A 15,980-nucleotide genomic window follows, 5' to 3' on the forward strand; every position below is an offset into this window, starting at 1 on the left:
ATGCTTTGCACCCTCTTTTCTGTTATTAATGATCCCCAATCTCCCGAATATCTCAAATCTTTCTTCAACTACTATGGTGTTTCTCGTGTCCGTCAACTTCGCTCTACTGGCAACCTTTCTTTGTCCATACCATCTCACCGAACAGGTTTCATGTCCTTTTCTTTCTCTATTCAGGCAGCTCGCCTTTAGACAGTGTCCGAATAGATTTGCATTTAAAAAATCCTTATGGTAGAAGAGCCGGCAGTAAAGTTTCGAACCAACGTGATACCGCGATGAGATGCACAATGGTTTCCCATAAAAGTGATGCTAAGTCCGAATTTGATAGTCTGCCAGGCCGGAACTGGCCGAAAGTACAAAAAAGATAGCCACTTCCGGTGCGAAAAAGGGGGGGTCATTTAACCCATCTGATACTGCAATAATAGCTATGGCATCAGTTAGAAATTTACTGGTAGATACAGAAAAGCGAAATCTGCCAGTATGATTCCTGCCGGAAGTGCTTGGCATACGCTCTCAAAGGTGACCATCGGGACCCCTAAATTAACCCATCTGATACCAGCATGAAACCAATTCCAGTCGGTAGATATGAACCTTCTATTCAGGAATATATAAGTCTGCCAGGGCGTTTTCAGCCGAAACACCTTGACATACGAGATTTTGTGGCGCAACATCCGTGGTACCCGTATTTCGGAATTGTACATATTACGGACATTTCAAATACCGCAGGCTTATTAATTTATTACTCTATGCTTATATTTGTATATTATTACGTTATTAATAACATATATTTATAATAAATTAAGTTAAAATAAATTAAATAATGTGATTAATATGATGGATAGTAATTGAATTAGCTATATGAATCGTTTGTCTTTGTCTGTCATTTTGACTTATGTATTTGTAAGAAAAGGATAAAACATAATTTAACTAATTAAGGCTCGTAAAGTTTTACGAATAAGGGGGTATTAGTATTCATAACTAAATCAGGCTTGAAATGCGACATAAAATGATTTTTGGTGGTTTCTTTTACGCTTGAGGCGTTTTTTCACCTATTTGGTGTGTCTAATCACTATCTTATGTCGGGGAGAGAGGGGCAAGACGAGTAAGACGGGGTAGCGGCTTTATATGGCGACACGACTGACCAACCATCAGAATCCCTTTAGTGCATGACGATGCGTCGCCATCATGGCAATCAGTTCGCACAGTGACCGGCTAGACAAATGGTGTCGTTAATTATTTATTTGCAACAAAACTGTTTTTGCCATATTCCTTGTTATTTCTAGGGTTCCGTACCCAAAGGGTAAAAACGGGACCCTATAACTAAGACTCCGCTGTCTGTCTGTCCGTCTGTCACCAGCCTGTATCTCATCAACCGTGATAGCTAGACAGATGACATTTTCACAGATGAAATATTTCTGTTGCCGCTATAACAACAAACTATAACTAATTGTTTATAACACCTGTATTCATTACATTCATGTAATGCACAATTGATGCATAAATGATTCTAAAAACATAATAAAATAAATATTTAAGTGGGGTTCCCATACAACAAACATGACTTTTTGCCGTTTTTTGCGTAATGGTATTATGGTACGGAACGCGACTCGCACTTGGCCGGTTTTTGTGTTTTATTTGGTTTGCGTTTGTTTCCTTATTATCACCAGCACATATATACTGTTAATTTATTCCTATGGCCCAGCAATCACGCCAACAGCTAAGGACTTGTTTGGTTTCAAGTACGGTTTTTTTTTACTTTCGAATTTCATTAGGCACATGGGGCAAGATAGGGTTGACGGCCGTAGTTTTAAAGTGATAAACTGATGAAGAATTGCGGATTTGAATTTATTTATTCTTCTCTTGTAGAACGGTGAAAAAGTATAAAAGAAAGTCAAATAGAGGAGAGTGGTTAGAGGCCAAGAAAAAAGCGGTGGATGCTGTTATAAAGGGAAGATGGGGTACATGTTAGCTGTTAGCTGTAAACACATTTTCTGTCTCTCAGACGATTTAAGAAATAAAAGTAAAACAGTTCGTGAGAAGGTATTAGACGATGGACCCAATATCCAAAAATTGAAGTTTTGTTTAGGCCCTAAATATAATATTTCTATGAATCATTCTTATCTTGTCCGGTAGGGGTTCCCCCATCTTACCATACCTGGGGGGCAAGATGGAGAGTAGGCACTTTTGGCCATTTTAATTTATTTTTAATTTAATTATCTAACTAGAGAGTTCCTAGTAAGTGTTGATTATGAAAGACTGATTACCAAAGATAATTATAAAAATAACAAAAACTTAAAAAGAATAGCATTTTTAGTTTTATTGGACTTGAAACATTAAGTATACCGTCATTCCCACCTCTCCCCTACATTTCTTGACGTTGACGCAAAAATGACGTAGTTTAACATTCAGGGTGTTGTTTTATAACACTACAAATTGAGATAACTAATCTATTGACGACCGGTCTGGCCTACTTACTGCCTGCAAAGCCGATGGTCTTGGGTTCGAATTCCGATAAGGGCATATATTTGTGTGATGAAAACATATATTTATTCCTGAGTCATGGTTGTTATCTATGTATTTAAGTATATATTTATCTATATAAGTATGTATGTATATCCTCGCCTAGTACCCATAATACTCCCAATATTTATAAATAACAACAGAAATACATCATCTGTGAAAATTTCAACTGTCTAGCTATCACGGTTTATGAGATACAGCCTGGTGACAGACGGAACGGACGGACAGACGGACAGCGGAGTCTTAGTAATAGGGTCCCGTCTTTACCCTTTGGGTACGGAACCCTAAAAATGATGTAAAATGCTCATATTTGGATTACTGGTAAAAATCGTCCTTGACGTTGAAAATCCTGTCTTTTCACACCCGTTTACAATAAGTATGTAATAATAATAATTTTGTTCATTTTGGTAAATAAAGGATATTGTAATTTAAAATTATTTTATTATTTATATATAAGGTGCTAACAAATTAGCTACAGAAATTTTACGAGATGGTACTTTACACTAGAACAATTAACTTTTAACAGAAATTAAGAAATTTTCTCATAATTTTTATTTTATTTACCGAACAAAATAAATAAACTATAATTATATCTAAAAAATAATCATCATGTATTTAACTGCTTGTTTGTCTTAAATGTCATTGTCAACGTGTCATTTGATTTATCAACGTGAAGTGGCCAGTTACGTTTTATATTTAAAAGAGGTTTTAGAATCTGTTCAATGAGGTCTCATTTAATTATCTCATTAACAGAGTTTTTTTACAAAGCAAATTTGATTTCCAATTTTCTCAAAATAACATCATAAAACCTATAATGTTTCATACTTACATATACTTCAGGAGCCGAGTACTATCAACTGTAAAGATATCGGTAGCTAATTTGTTAGCACCTTTATAAGGCAAACAAAGAAGTACAAAGCCGTAAGCAGGTATTAAATTAATGCCCAAATTATATTGTGTATATTAATAAATTTGAAATATATGTTATTAATAACGTAATAATATACAAATATAAGCATAGAGTAATAAATTAATAAGCCTGCAGTATTTGAAATGTCCGTAATATGTACAATTCCGAAATACGGGTACCACGGATGTTGCGCCACAAAATCTCGTATGTCAAGGTGTTTCGGCTGAAAACGCCCTGGCAGACTTATATATTCCTGAATAGAAGGTTCATATCTACCGACTGGAATTGGTTTCATGCTGGTATCAGATGGGTTAATTTAGGGGTCCCGATGGTCACCTTTGAGAGCGTATGCCAAGCACTTCCGGCAGGAATCATACTGGCAGATTTCGCTTTTCTGTATCTACCAGTAAATTTCTAACTGATGCCATAGCTATTATTGCAGTATCAGATGGGTTAAATGACCCCCCCTTTTTCGCACCGGAAGTGGCTATCTTTTTTGTACTTTCGGCCATTTCCGCCGTGGCAGACTATCAAATTCGGACTTAGCACCACTTTTATGGGAAACCATTGTGCATCTCATCGCGGTATCACGTTGGTTCGAAACTTTACTGCCGGCTCTCCAACCATTACGTGAGTACTTTGCTGGCAGAACGATGAATTCTTAGTGTTTCTGTTTTGCAAGTTTCATCTGATATCTTATGTATTTGTATGTATGTATATTGTATGTATTTATATGAATATTATATATACCGATATATGTATGTTTGTCTATGCCTATGCATTATTTAAGTATACTTGTATATATGTAATCACTATGTTGCACCGCCTACAAATTCTCTGCTTTGCCCGAAGGTTGACTGGTAGAGAATGCCTCATAGCATTAAGTCCGCCTTTAGTACGCTTGTATTTTCTTTTGTGTAATAAAGATTAAATAAATAAATGTAGCTCCTAAGTCCTAAGTAAAACTTCGTGGGGCGAAATTCCTCTGAAACGGATTGGTGCCCGACGTCAGGTCTTAATTGTGACTATAATATATGCAAAAAAAAAAGATTTTATTTAAATGTCGGTATGACTCACATGATAGTTTAAACGTAAATCTCCTTACCTACGCAGATCTCCTTTAAGAAAAATGATAATTTGTTAGGGAAAACCCAATTCTATACAACACATAGGTATATGGTATATTACATATGCAAGATCAGCCACGGCGATTAGGATCCAGATTTAAAAACCGGCCAAGTGCGAGTCGGACTTACGCACCGATGGTTCCGTACTTTTTAGTATTTGTTGTTATAGCGGCAACAGAAATACATCATCTGTGAAAATTTCAACTGTCTAGCTATCACGGTTCATGAGATACAGCCTGGTGACAGGCAGACAGACGGACAGCGAAGTCTTAGTAATAGGGTCCCGTTTTTACCCTTTGGGTACGGAACCCTAAAAATATCCTCTTTAACAATAGGTTATTTTTAAATTGACAATAAAGTCGCGTATAGGTCGATTTGTACACTTTGGCTTCTATAGGGGACATCTAAAGGATCGCAATCGCAAGGTCCACAGCTTACAGAGCCACTAGTATTATTTTATTAATAGCTTTCCTTAGCCCCAACGGATACTATGTTCCTCAAAACACCGGCATACGCCCATGCACACGACATTTTTTAATTAAGGTCCATATTTTTTTAGATATTGTCCACCGGAGATACAGTAGCGATTCCTTCCGGCCGCGCGCGCGCAGCGGACCGTGCTATACCTGTGTACCTGCTCTAATTGATGCGTTTCGAACGGTTACAGGTAAAATTACCTTGATTATATCATTTTAACTAGGAGGCTCGCGCCAATATAATTATGTAGGTACGTACAGTACAGGTAACTACGAGCGAAATGCAAATGCGCGAATAATAACCAAATGACATGATTTACATGTCAGAATGTATTAAGTTTGATATGGCCTCTATGTCTGTCTTTTGCGCGGGAGTACTGAATTGTGAGTAGTAAAATGGCGTTGACCGCGTTAGTTAACTGGATATGTGTTTTGTCGAAATTTCATTTACTACTTATCTTCTGCTTTCTTTCTTCTATATTCTAAGCTTTCTGGCCCCCGTCCCTAAATATTTTTTTCGTAGAAGATAAATATAATGACCGATAACTAAAATAAAAAAATATAACAGCGTCATTTCTTGACATCAAACCTATCTAAAAACCGACGCTAGGTGTTTGTCACAAAACTAACAATTTTTTTTATGGAAAGCCGCAAATATATCAGTCAATCCGTTTTGGAGTTAGAATTATTAATTTATATTGAACACATGGAACAAACACACAAACTCTCATTCTAAATGCATAATATCGGCTCCGCGTTCCGTCGGGGGTAAACACACCGCAAGCATCAGGGTGCCAACTCAAACTAAAACAAAAAGCTTGTCTGTGTCTAATAGAACTAACACAACCCAAGGGTAGTGCTTCAAGTTACGTCACACGTATTATCCATACTCCATACTAATATTATAAATACGAAAGTATGTCTGTCTGCTACCTCTTCACGCTTAAACCGCTGAACCGATTTAGTTGAAATTTGGTGTAGAGTAGGGAGTGCTAAACCGGGAATTCCCGGTTCTCGTCACACAAACTCAGCACCGGGAGCATTCCCCAGTTTAGAGATAGTTTGAGTCCCGGGGAAGGACATAGGGCAGTTTTTATCCCAGAAATCATCCTTTAAGGGGCTAAAAAGGGGGGTGGAAGTTTGTATGGGAAATCTATAATTAAAAAGCAGATTGGATAAAAAATAAAAGCTACCCAAATTACTAACTCCACGCAGAGAAGTCGCGGGTAAAAGGTAGTATCTATATAAATAAATAAAATAAATATTAGGAGGACATCTTATTTATTTATATAGATACTACCTTTTCATCAGATCAACCTAGCCCCAAACTAAGCAAAGTTTGTACTGTGGGTGCTAGGCGACGATATACATACTTATATAGATAATTACAAACTTATATACATAGAAAACACCCATGACTCAGGAACAAATATTTGTGTTCATCGCACAAATAAATGCCCTTACCGGGATTCGAACCCAGGACCACCGGCTTCACAGGCAGGGTCACTATCCACTTAAGCCTGACCGGTCGTCAATATTATTTATAATTACTTATAACAAGACCTATTCCACATATATATAATTTTTGTTCAATTTTCAATAAAAATAAAAAAAACATTTAATACTTACAAATTACAATGGACACAATCAAACTAGAGGCCACCGTGAACATCGAAATTCGAAGATCATCTACCTCCATTTTGCTCATGCTAATTTGAAGTGGATTTCGATTTAATTTTCGTAGTAGGTCCATAGGTTACCTACCCCCGACCTTTGGTGCCCGTCGGTTCCCTGCAAAACAACCAGCGTGAGACCGGAACCCGTTCGGCAGCACCTCGCGGGCTTCTCGCCGAAACTCTACACCTGCGGTTTTGACGTACGAGATTTGTTGGTTGCAGCCTGTCCCAAAACGTTCACTGGGATATTGGATTCGCTATTCATGGCTTGGGAACAATTTGTTTTATTTTTTTAAAAGGTTAATTTTGTTTGGACAATTTTATCATCGGCTCCATCCCTATAACATGAAGTATTTTTGAAATATAGGATTTCCATCCCGCTTACCATCAGGCGGGCCGTATGCTGTCACCAATGACACTATATGAAAATGAAAGGTTATTAGCAGCATATACATTACCGAAGCGTTTGTCATAAGAATTACTTACCAATCTTCGTAGCACGTCTACGAGACTACGAAGTATGAATAGATACGAATCTCAAAAAAGTCGGATTCTAAGTGCTGATCACACTAACAAAACTAAGAGTGGTATATTAAAACATTCAGTCATCCATCTCTTCTCTAAAGGATCAAGGACAATCCCGTCTGGAAGTAAACAAAAGATAGAGCGGCAACGCTATATTTAGCGAGAATGCGTTGATTACAGCGGTCCGCTAATAATTGTCACAATTAGTTGTGCGTTGAACCTGCGCTAGCGTCGGCAAACTGACAGACGCGGTTTGCATAGGCGGGTATGATTCCATGAACACTGGAGGGATCACAAATCGGTATTAGATAGGAATCGAAGAATAATTCTTGTGCGCTTATTTGCACTTATGTTTTGCGCGTAATGTTAACGAATTCAAATTCGACGATGTCGAGTTAAGACATGTGGAAGATCGTATAACGCATATAAAACACACACACTCATTAGTTGTTGCACGAAAAATAAGAGTAGGTATACATTATATAAATTAAAATAGAAGTGAAATAGAAACGAATATGAAAAGAAACAGATTTAGCTGTTGTTTGATCGCTGTTATGTAAAGCTTTTCAGCAAAACTTGTATGGTCGAAAAGTTCGAAAACTTCCTTCGGACTCGGCGTGCTGATTGTCGTTGTTGTTGACGTGCACTTCCCTGTTAGCTTCTGCTTCTGTTTCAACCGTAACAACCCCGATGAAAATGATATATGATCAATGTTCAAACAAAACATAGTTCATTTGCAAGATGGGTGTTGCATCATCAGATCATCATTACACGAACGATCATCCCCTATTACAATGTATATAAGTATGTATTTATTTATCCATATACGTATGTACGTATATCGTCGCCTAGTACCCATTAGTACAAGCTTTGCTTAGTTTGGGGCTAGGTCGATCTGTGTAAGATTGTCCCTAAATATTTATTTTGTTATTAAACAAAACCGAAATATAGCTAGCTTGTCATTCAGTCAGTGCCACGGCTTTTTAAAACTCCTTTAAAACAATCAAAACAGATCCAAAGCTAAGATCTAAAATAATGTAGCCGGTTTAACGTTATCCTTGAACAAATTGTTAAGTAGGTTAGTGGTCGACTCGCGGGTCTATTATCAATTTTGGTGGCCATACCGGGCCAACTGGCAAGTTCGGCACCGGCTTGTTGAATACTTAGCCTTTTTATCTCATTCATGATTGTTCATGCTATAATCTACTTAGTCACATTTCCATATGTAAACATAATATATGCAAGGACTGCAAGGTTTATTTTAGACATGTGACATGTAGAAACGTGACAAGAAGCGCTGGCTGGACGTCGTGATAGCGGACATGCAAGAGAACAATCTCACACCTGAGGATGCCAAAGACCGGGCAAAGTGAAGTGAAGATTGAGTAGGAAAGCGGACCCTGGCGCTAGGCCGGGAAAACGCTAGGTCAAAGAAGACTATCATACATGCCGTCAGTGTTGTTTTTAGAGCTGAGAAGTTAGACGTGAAAATTATTCATATAACGGTTAAAAACTTTTTTTGTGTGAGTTAAAACGATATAGTGGACAACCGCTTCTCCATACAAACCTAGTCCTCATTTTCCCAACTAGATATAGGCATTATAGAAAATATTTTTTTTATACAGTTGATCAAAAAGTGCTTCTTTTCGTGGCTGTTAAGCGTGCGGAAAGTTGGTTTTCGCGAACTAGTGCTTTTTACTTTACCAATTTTTTTAAATTTTTACTTGTTCTATTTCATGACTACTTATTGATGAGTGTTAATATTAGTTTCCTTTAAACGTCGTAATCAACATAAAAACCTACTGTTAATGTAAGAATACGAAAAATATGCATATTTCATATTTTATTACTTACCTCTTCATCATTATAAGTATTATAACACGTTTATTTTTTAATGTTGAAAAACCGTTCTTAATAAGTTGTCTGAATGGAACGGAACGCCTGTCAAAGAAGAGGCGTATTTTCTTACTGCAAGAATGTTTTAAGTTTCCAAAGGCAACATTCGATATTGTGTTTATAAATATACGATACACAAATAATCATAAATAACGATATTTAGGTAATAATAGTACAATGTTTTAATATTTACAATTGTTTCTGTCTTATACAACATGCATTTGAAAGAAAACTTTCATTGAAGTGGGTTCAATAATAATAACAAAATCTATTCTAGTCGAATAAAAGCTAGAAAAACACTTCTTCATAATGTCAATGTCAATGATGCCACAGAATTAATGATATAAAAGTTTCGAATTCCATTCCTTACTTGTTGCTTTTCTTATTTTTTCGCAACTGTATTAAAAAACGTCGTTCGATACACGTGCGGAAATGTCACTCTTCACTCGTCCCGAGTCTTGCCATATCTCGGTACTCGTGAAGTAATGACATACTTTCCGCACTAGCATCGAAATGTACTACTACACAATTTCATGTAGTGACTATCTATAGCTATGTCATGCCTCTTTGTTCGATTATTTCGGATTTTTAAATAACTATAAAGGCTATCAAAAGCTATTTAATATCTGTTTTTTAATTCTAACTAAGAAATCGAAGAAATCGAACGAAGGGGCAACTATGGTTCACATACATAAAATTGTATCAAAATAGTTTTCATAATGCATACAGGGATGAAAATGAGGACTACGTTTGTATGGAGAAGCAATCGTCCCCTTTCCTCTTAAGGTTAATAAATGTCTATTAATAAGGTTATCATTTAAAGACGGGTGCTGCCTCTGCGTGCGTTCCATGACTCGGGAAAAGGCAGCATCCACTCGGTGCACGGTGTACCCCTTACATTTCATTAAAATGTCAAAAGGGTAGGTACTCTACGTGTTGGCTTCGGCTCCGCACACGTCTCCCAAATGTTCCGTGATGGGAAAGACTAAGCCTAATTTCCTTGCTCGATCATGCATGTCATGTGAGTGGGCATTTTCGAACTTTTTAAAAGCTGTATAATGATAATCTTTGTAAAGTCGTTAATTTTTATATATTTATTCTACAGGAAAGCCGCCTGTTTTCCGGAATGTTTTTGACCCATACAAATAAATCAAGTTTTATTTACATTAATAAAATACGCAAGACAGATAGGTATACAATATATCTACCGAATGTACCTAATAGTATGGTACCTACAAATATATCTTATATCAATGTAGCGAAAATAATAAAATTGTCGTAAATAAGTGTAGATAAGTCGGTTGCGACTTACGGACAAAAGTTCCGCATATATATACTTTTTTGCAAGTAGGTATATTGCAATTTTTCTACTGACTGTAACTAAACAGTATGTTTGTAATTATTAAAAATATATTGGGTACAGGATACATTGTCAAGGTAGGAGTGTCTATAAATTGATGTTTACATACAGCAAACGGGAACCGGTATATTTTCGCAAAACAAACCTGGAAAGGACATTTCTCATTGCACCGATCCACAGCTTCCGCTCCAAATTTCTCGACGATGGCAGTGTAATCGCAGCCAATTGGCTGAGCGGACAAAGCCAATCCGAGCAGCGCGAGCACTAGCCATTTGTGCCAATTCAGTGGCGCACTCATTGTGGACACCATCACTCGGCATATCCTCACAATCACATCACAACATAGTCCCAAATTGTTGGGATCAATAGTACAAGCGACGAAGTTGGTCCTTCGATCGGCTCGGCGGCATATCGCGCGCGTTTGAAAGGAACGGTTAGCGTAGGCGGGTGCGCGCGCGCCGCGAAAGCTACTTGCGGACTGAAGCCGCGCGCTACGAGGCTACGGTTACGTACAACTATTCTGTTGTTACGGTTGGACGCTACTATTATGCTACCTGCCCGGCTTTATTATGCTACAATTATGTTGCTGTATTTGTATATGTGTTTACATTGATGAATTAGATACATGTTTATATATTTGAGAGCATTATATTTTTTTATTGTATGCGCACAATAAAAGTACAGTATGCTGGCTAACAAAAGTTGTTGCGGAAACTGAAACCTTAACCTTTTTAAATAATACAATATAACTATGACGTGTAATATGAAATATTATTATAAATAAATGAGTATGAGTATGAGTATACCTATCGATCTAATCTAACAATAACACAAAATAATTTGTACATAATTAATGATTAATATTTATGTAAGGCCTGTGCCGAAAAAAAACTGTAAATTTCAAACGGCTGTAATTTTATTTCTAAAGCAAAATGACGACAGCTTACAGGATGGCCAAAAAATATGTGCGTTCCCGTTGCCAGTGCGGTTTTGGGATTAAACTGAGCAACTTTTACTATGGGACCATCCACGAAATCGCGAAAAAAAAATACCCTCTCATACAAAATGGACCAGCCAAAACGTATGAAACAACCATGTTTTTTTTCGCGATTTCGGGGTTGGTTCCGTAGTAAAAGTTGCTCAGTAATCCCAAAACCTCCCTGGCAACGGGAATGCACTTATTTTTTAGGCACCGTGTATAATATGAGCGTCAGGAAAAATATTCGCAAATCAGGAATTTTGTGAGGTAATTCAAAATTTATATGGTAACCCTTAAGCGCGAGCCATATGGTCTCGTCTTAGCAACATTTTACATGAAAATGTTTTTGGTGGGATTAATTTTCATGAAATTGAAACGACTCCAAATGTTATTACTTGCAGATATCGTTCATAAACTTATTGAGTGTACGCGACTACGAGTAAGTATATACCTATAGCGAGATGCAAAATTGCATGGACGCATTATGAATTTACGACTTAATTTATTTACAGTAGCCATGCAAATATGCGGCTGGGTTTACGGTACACCTCTTTGTAAATAAGTACCTTACCAACTTACTATAAGCCCGAGGGTTCCGTACATATTATAAACAGTTCAGGGATTTATGATTTAATTACAAATGTATAGTTTTTTAGATTTTTCCCTTTAGGTACTTATAGTATAAGACGGTATTAGGTACTTAACAAATTTCATAGTTCTAGGTCAACGGAAAGTACCTACCCTATAAATTTCAACTCTATATAAATATACATTCACGCGTTCCCGTTCCAGAGATAAAGGGTCTTGACTTGACAGACAGCCGGACGGACGGATAGACGGACAACAAAGTGATCCTATAAGGGTTCCGTTTTTTCCTTTTGAGGTACGGAGCCCTAAAAAGGTCTTGGCGTTTTATACATTATTCTGGTCTTTTTGCTAAAATATCGTTTATTTTGCCAGTCAAATCTAGTTACCTAATACCAAAACGCAACTGGGTTTGTCTCTATACCTTAGGTTCATTGCAACAAAATGCATGTATAACCAGTATAAAACACTACCCGCACGGTCATTTCTGTTCCCTTAGTACTATGATGAAGTCAGCGGTTAGAATTATTTATGGCGTGGGCTCGTTCAAATAGAAATAGCGCGGTAAATTGCGCCAATGTACTTAATAACAGTAATAACTGATTTACGCCTTGTATAAAGTAATGTAAGGACGCTAAACACGAACAATTTCGTACATGACCCGCATGTTCCTATCTCTATCGCACGCGCATGATTATATAGTCCCGCCGATGATGCCGGCGGTCAATGCCTCTCTATCGGGACAGCAATATACAGTGGAAAAAAAAAATGGAGGGAAAGTGCGTAAAAACATTAAGTTAGCTCATTTTACCAGCACCATTCTGTTATTTTTAGGGTTCCGTACCTCAAAAGGAAAAAACGGAACCCTTATAGGATCAACCGTGCGTCTGTCTGTCTGTCTGTCCGTCTGTCACAGCCTATTTTCTCCGAAACTACTGGACCAATTAAGTTGAAATTTGGTATACATATGTAAGTTTGTGACCCAAAGACGGACATGTAACGTAAACAAATGAATTTTAAACACGGGGGCCACTTTTGGGGGATTAATGAGAAATAAAAAAAATATGGTTTACAGTACATATGGTGCTACTTTCTCGCACTAGTGCGTAAAAGAGCACTTTTCGTGCATATGTCGACAGTCTAAAGGGCCATATGTACTGTAAAACGTTGTACGATACACGTGCGAATAGGTAATTAGCAACTCGTGTCGATTTAAAACACTCCCTGCGGTCGTGTTTTAATTTATCGCCACTCGTTTCAAATTTCCTCTTTTCCGCACTTGTATCGTAAATAACTATTTTCAAACTACATCGTGTTACATATCAAATGAAAGAGCTCATTATGAGAATCTCAAATATATTTTTTTTATAATTTTAGGATAAACATTTTAGAGGTTATTCAAGAAAATAGGCAAAAATGACCATTCCCCCCTTTATCTCCGAAACTACTGGGTCTAAAATTCTGAAAAAAGATCACAGGAAAACCTATTAGAAATGTGCAGTCAAGCGTGAGTCGGATTACTTAGTTTTTGATCCGACTCCTACGGACTTTTTAAAGACATTTCACTCGTTTCGCATAAAAAATACATTGTTTAAACTGTGTAATGTACGGATTACAGGGACCGGCCCGCTATCCCTTATCGGGGTTTTATAAGGGTATTGCATAAGGCTTAACTCACCATACCCTTTGCCAGACGAAACCCTTTGTTTTGCTTTTAAAAATCCTTATATAAAGCTACCACATTTGAGTAATCGGTAGCCCAAATACCCTTACAAAACCCTTATCATCCGCTCACCAACACCTTGCATATTGCTTATAAGGGTTAGCCTTATAAAGGGCTTCCCTTTTAGCATATAAGCGTGCTAATTTAAGTCGTCTACCTTGTTCATAAAGCACACATTACTTCGAATCCGAGCGATCGTCGGCGGCGACGGCGGCGTTCTTTGACTAGGCACGTATTTTCTTTCCTTTTCATACACTACCGTAAATATATACTAATCCTGTCTCTTTCACGCAAAGGGAAACCTTTATAAAAAGCGCTTAAAGATAAGGGTAACCCTTATTAAGAGCTAGCCTTATTTTTGGTTTGCTTTTCGGTAAGGGTTAGTCAAAGGTAAGGGTATGGGCTTGCAGTTCAAAAGGGAAAGTCTTTCAATGTGTTAGCCGTGTTTATGTGTCGCCCATTGAAAGGGTTTTATCGCGGAAAGGGTTGTCCGGTCCCTGAGTACGGAACCCTTAGAACGCGAGTCCGACTCGTACTTGGCCGGGTTTTTTTCTTCAATTTCGCTTGCCTAAAAATAATGAGTAATAAATATTCGATTTTATGGATATTTTGTACGACAGACGAGTGTAGGGCCTAATGTTTCTTGGAGAAATGTTATCATTAACATTACTTGTATCGACTATAGTAGAATGCAATAATAATAATAATAAGCCCGCAGGGCAGCTTGTGGCGAGCTGTTGGGGAGTGACGACCCCACGGACCCGAGTGCTCCAGAGAGTCGGTCAGGGTCTCCGTCTCCGGCGCCGAAGACGTCGGTCGGAGTGGACCCCAAGGGGACCCGCAGGACTCTCAGCTCTGGCTTGCCTTCATTGGCCGTCCAGAGGGGAGTCGTAAGAGCTATATGTTCCAGGGGTGGAAGTGAAAGCGGCGCACACCTCTCTACACCCCTGAGCCGCTCACACCGGTGTTGCTCCTGGTGTCCTGGTCGTCTTCACGACGGCAGTTTCAGGGGCCCATCTAGTCAGCGGCAAGTCACCACCTGCCTCGATAACGTGTATTAACATTGTTATGGCAGGTGTCCGGAGTTCTTTACAATAGCCCGGTCTCATTGTCCACCCAAACTTCAATCCATAGACCGGTATACTGTTCACTTTTTCTGCAATAGTCCCAATGCTTGCTGCGACCGGTTCATGGGTGTCCATTGTTGCGCCTGTGAACGGGTTCCAGCAGGCGTTCTACATGACATTAAAGCTCTCCAAGGGGCCTCTACGTGTTGGATCTATATCCCCACGCAAGCCTATAAAAAGACCGGGATTTATAGGCCCGTGATATCCAAGGAGACACAAATAATAATAATAATAAGCCCCCAGGGCAGCTTGTGGCGAGCTGAATGGGAAGTGACGTCCCTTGGGTCCCATACCCCCGAGAGTCGGTCAGGCCCCTCCCTCCGGCTTGCCTTCATTGGCCGGCTGGAGTGAACACTGAGCAGGGGCCGCAGGACTCTCACCTCTGGCTTGCCTTTACCGGCCGTCCAGAGTGGGGTGTCAGAGCTATATGCTCGCAGGGTGGAAGTGAAATATGCATAAGACGCGAGTTGGCACAGTGGCTGTGAGTGTTTACAGCCACTGGGTAGAAAGCGGTGCACACCTCTCCACACCCTGAGCCACTCACGCGATGTTGTCCCCTTGTCGCTCCGTGCGAGCGGCCGTTTTCGGGGACCCATATTGTGAGTTGGCGAGTAGGTGGTGACTCCATTTTTTCCGTGTTTTTAAACATAGATTGGGGCAGGTGCCATAGTATTTCCATAGACCCGGTAACCAGTACACTAACATCTCAACACAATAGTCTAGTTTATTTTGTTTTTTATCATTGCAATAGTCCTGCACTAACCGGGGCTTGTCCTTGGGTGCACTACTATAGTGCATACAGGGATAATCGTCGGTTGGTGTCACATCACCTTTTAGAGTAAATTGTCTTTTTACAAGGGGCCTCTGCGTGTTGGCTTCGGCCCCACGCACGCCTTCCAAATGTCCGGGACCCCATGGTCCCGAGATTATGCAAAGGACGAACATAATAATAATAATAATAGAGCCTTTTATTCCTTAAGTATACATGTAGTTACAATTCATTTTACTTATATTTATTTTTTAATTTAAGGACCCCTTCTGGGTATAGGCCTCCTCCAACTTTTTCCAATGTGTTCTGT

At 38.7% G+C, this 15,980-nt stretch overlaps 1 protein-coding gene across 1 annotated transcript in view; it reads right to left on the minus strand.

Moving 5' to 3' along the window:
• The window catches only part of LOC134744713 (proto-oncogene tyrosine-protein kinase ROS), an 82,816-nt gene extending 71,811 nt beyond the window's left edge, over window positions 1-11,005 (minus strand). Inside the window, exon 1 of the mRNA XM_063678632.1 lies at window positions 10,633-11,005. Coding sequence (XP_063534702.1) covers window positions 10,633-10,797 — 165 coding nt within the window. The 5' untranslated portion in view covers window positions 10,798-11,005. The remainder of the gene's footprint in view (window positions 1-10,632) is intronic.
• Window positions 11,006-15,980: the final 4,975 nt, after the last annotated feature.

The sequence above is a fragment of the Cydia strobilella genome, chromosome 10 (assembly GCF_947568885.1).
Source record: "Cydia strobilella chromosome 10, ilCydStro3.1, whole genome shotgun sequence".
NCBI classification, from domain to species: domain Eukaryota; kingdom Metazoa; phylum Arthropoda; class Insecta; order Lepidoptera; family Tortricidae; genus Cydia; species Cydia strobilella.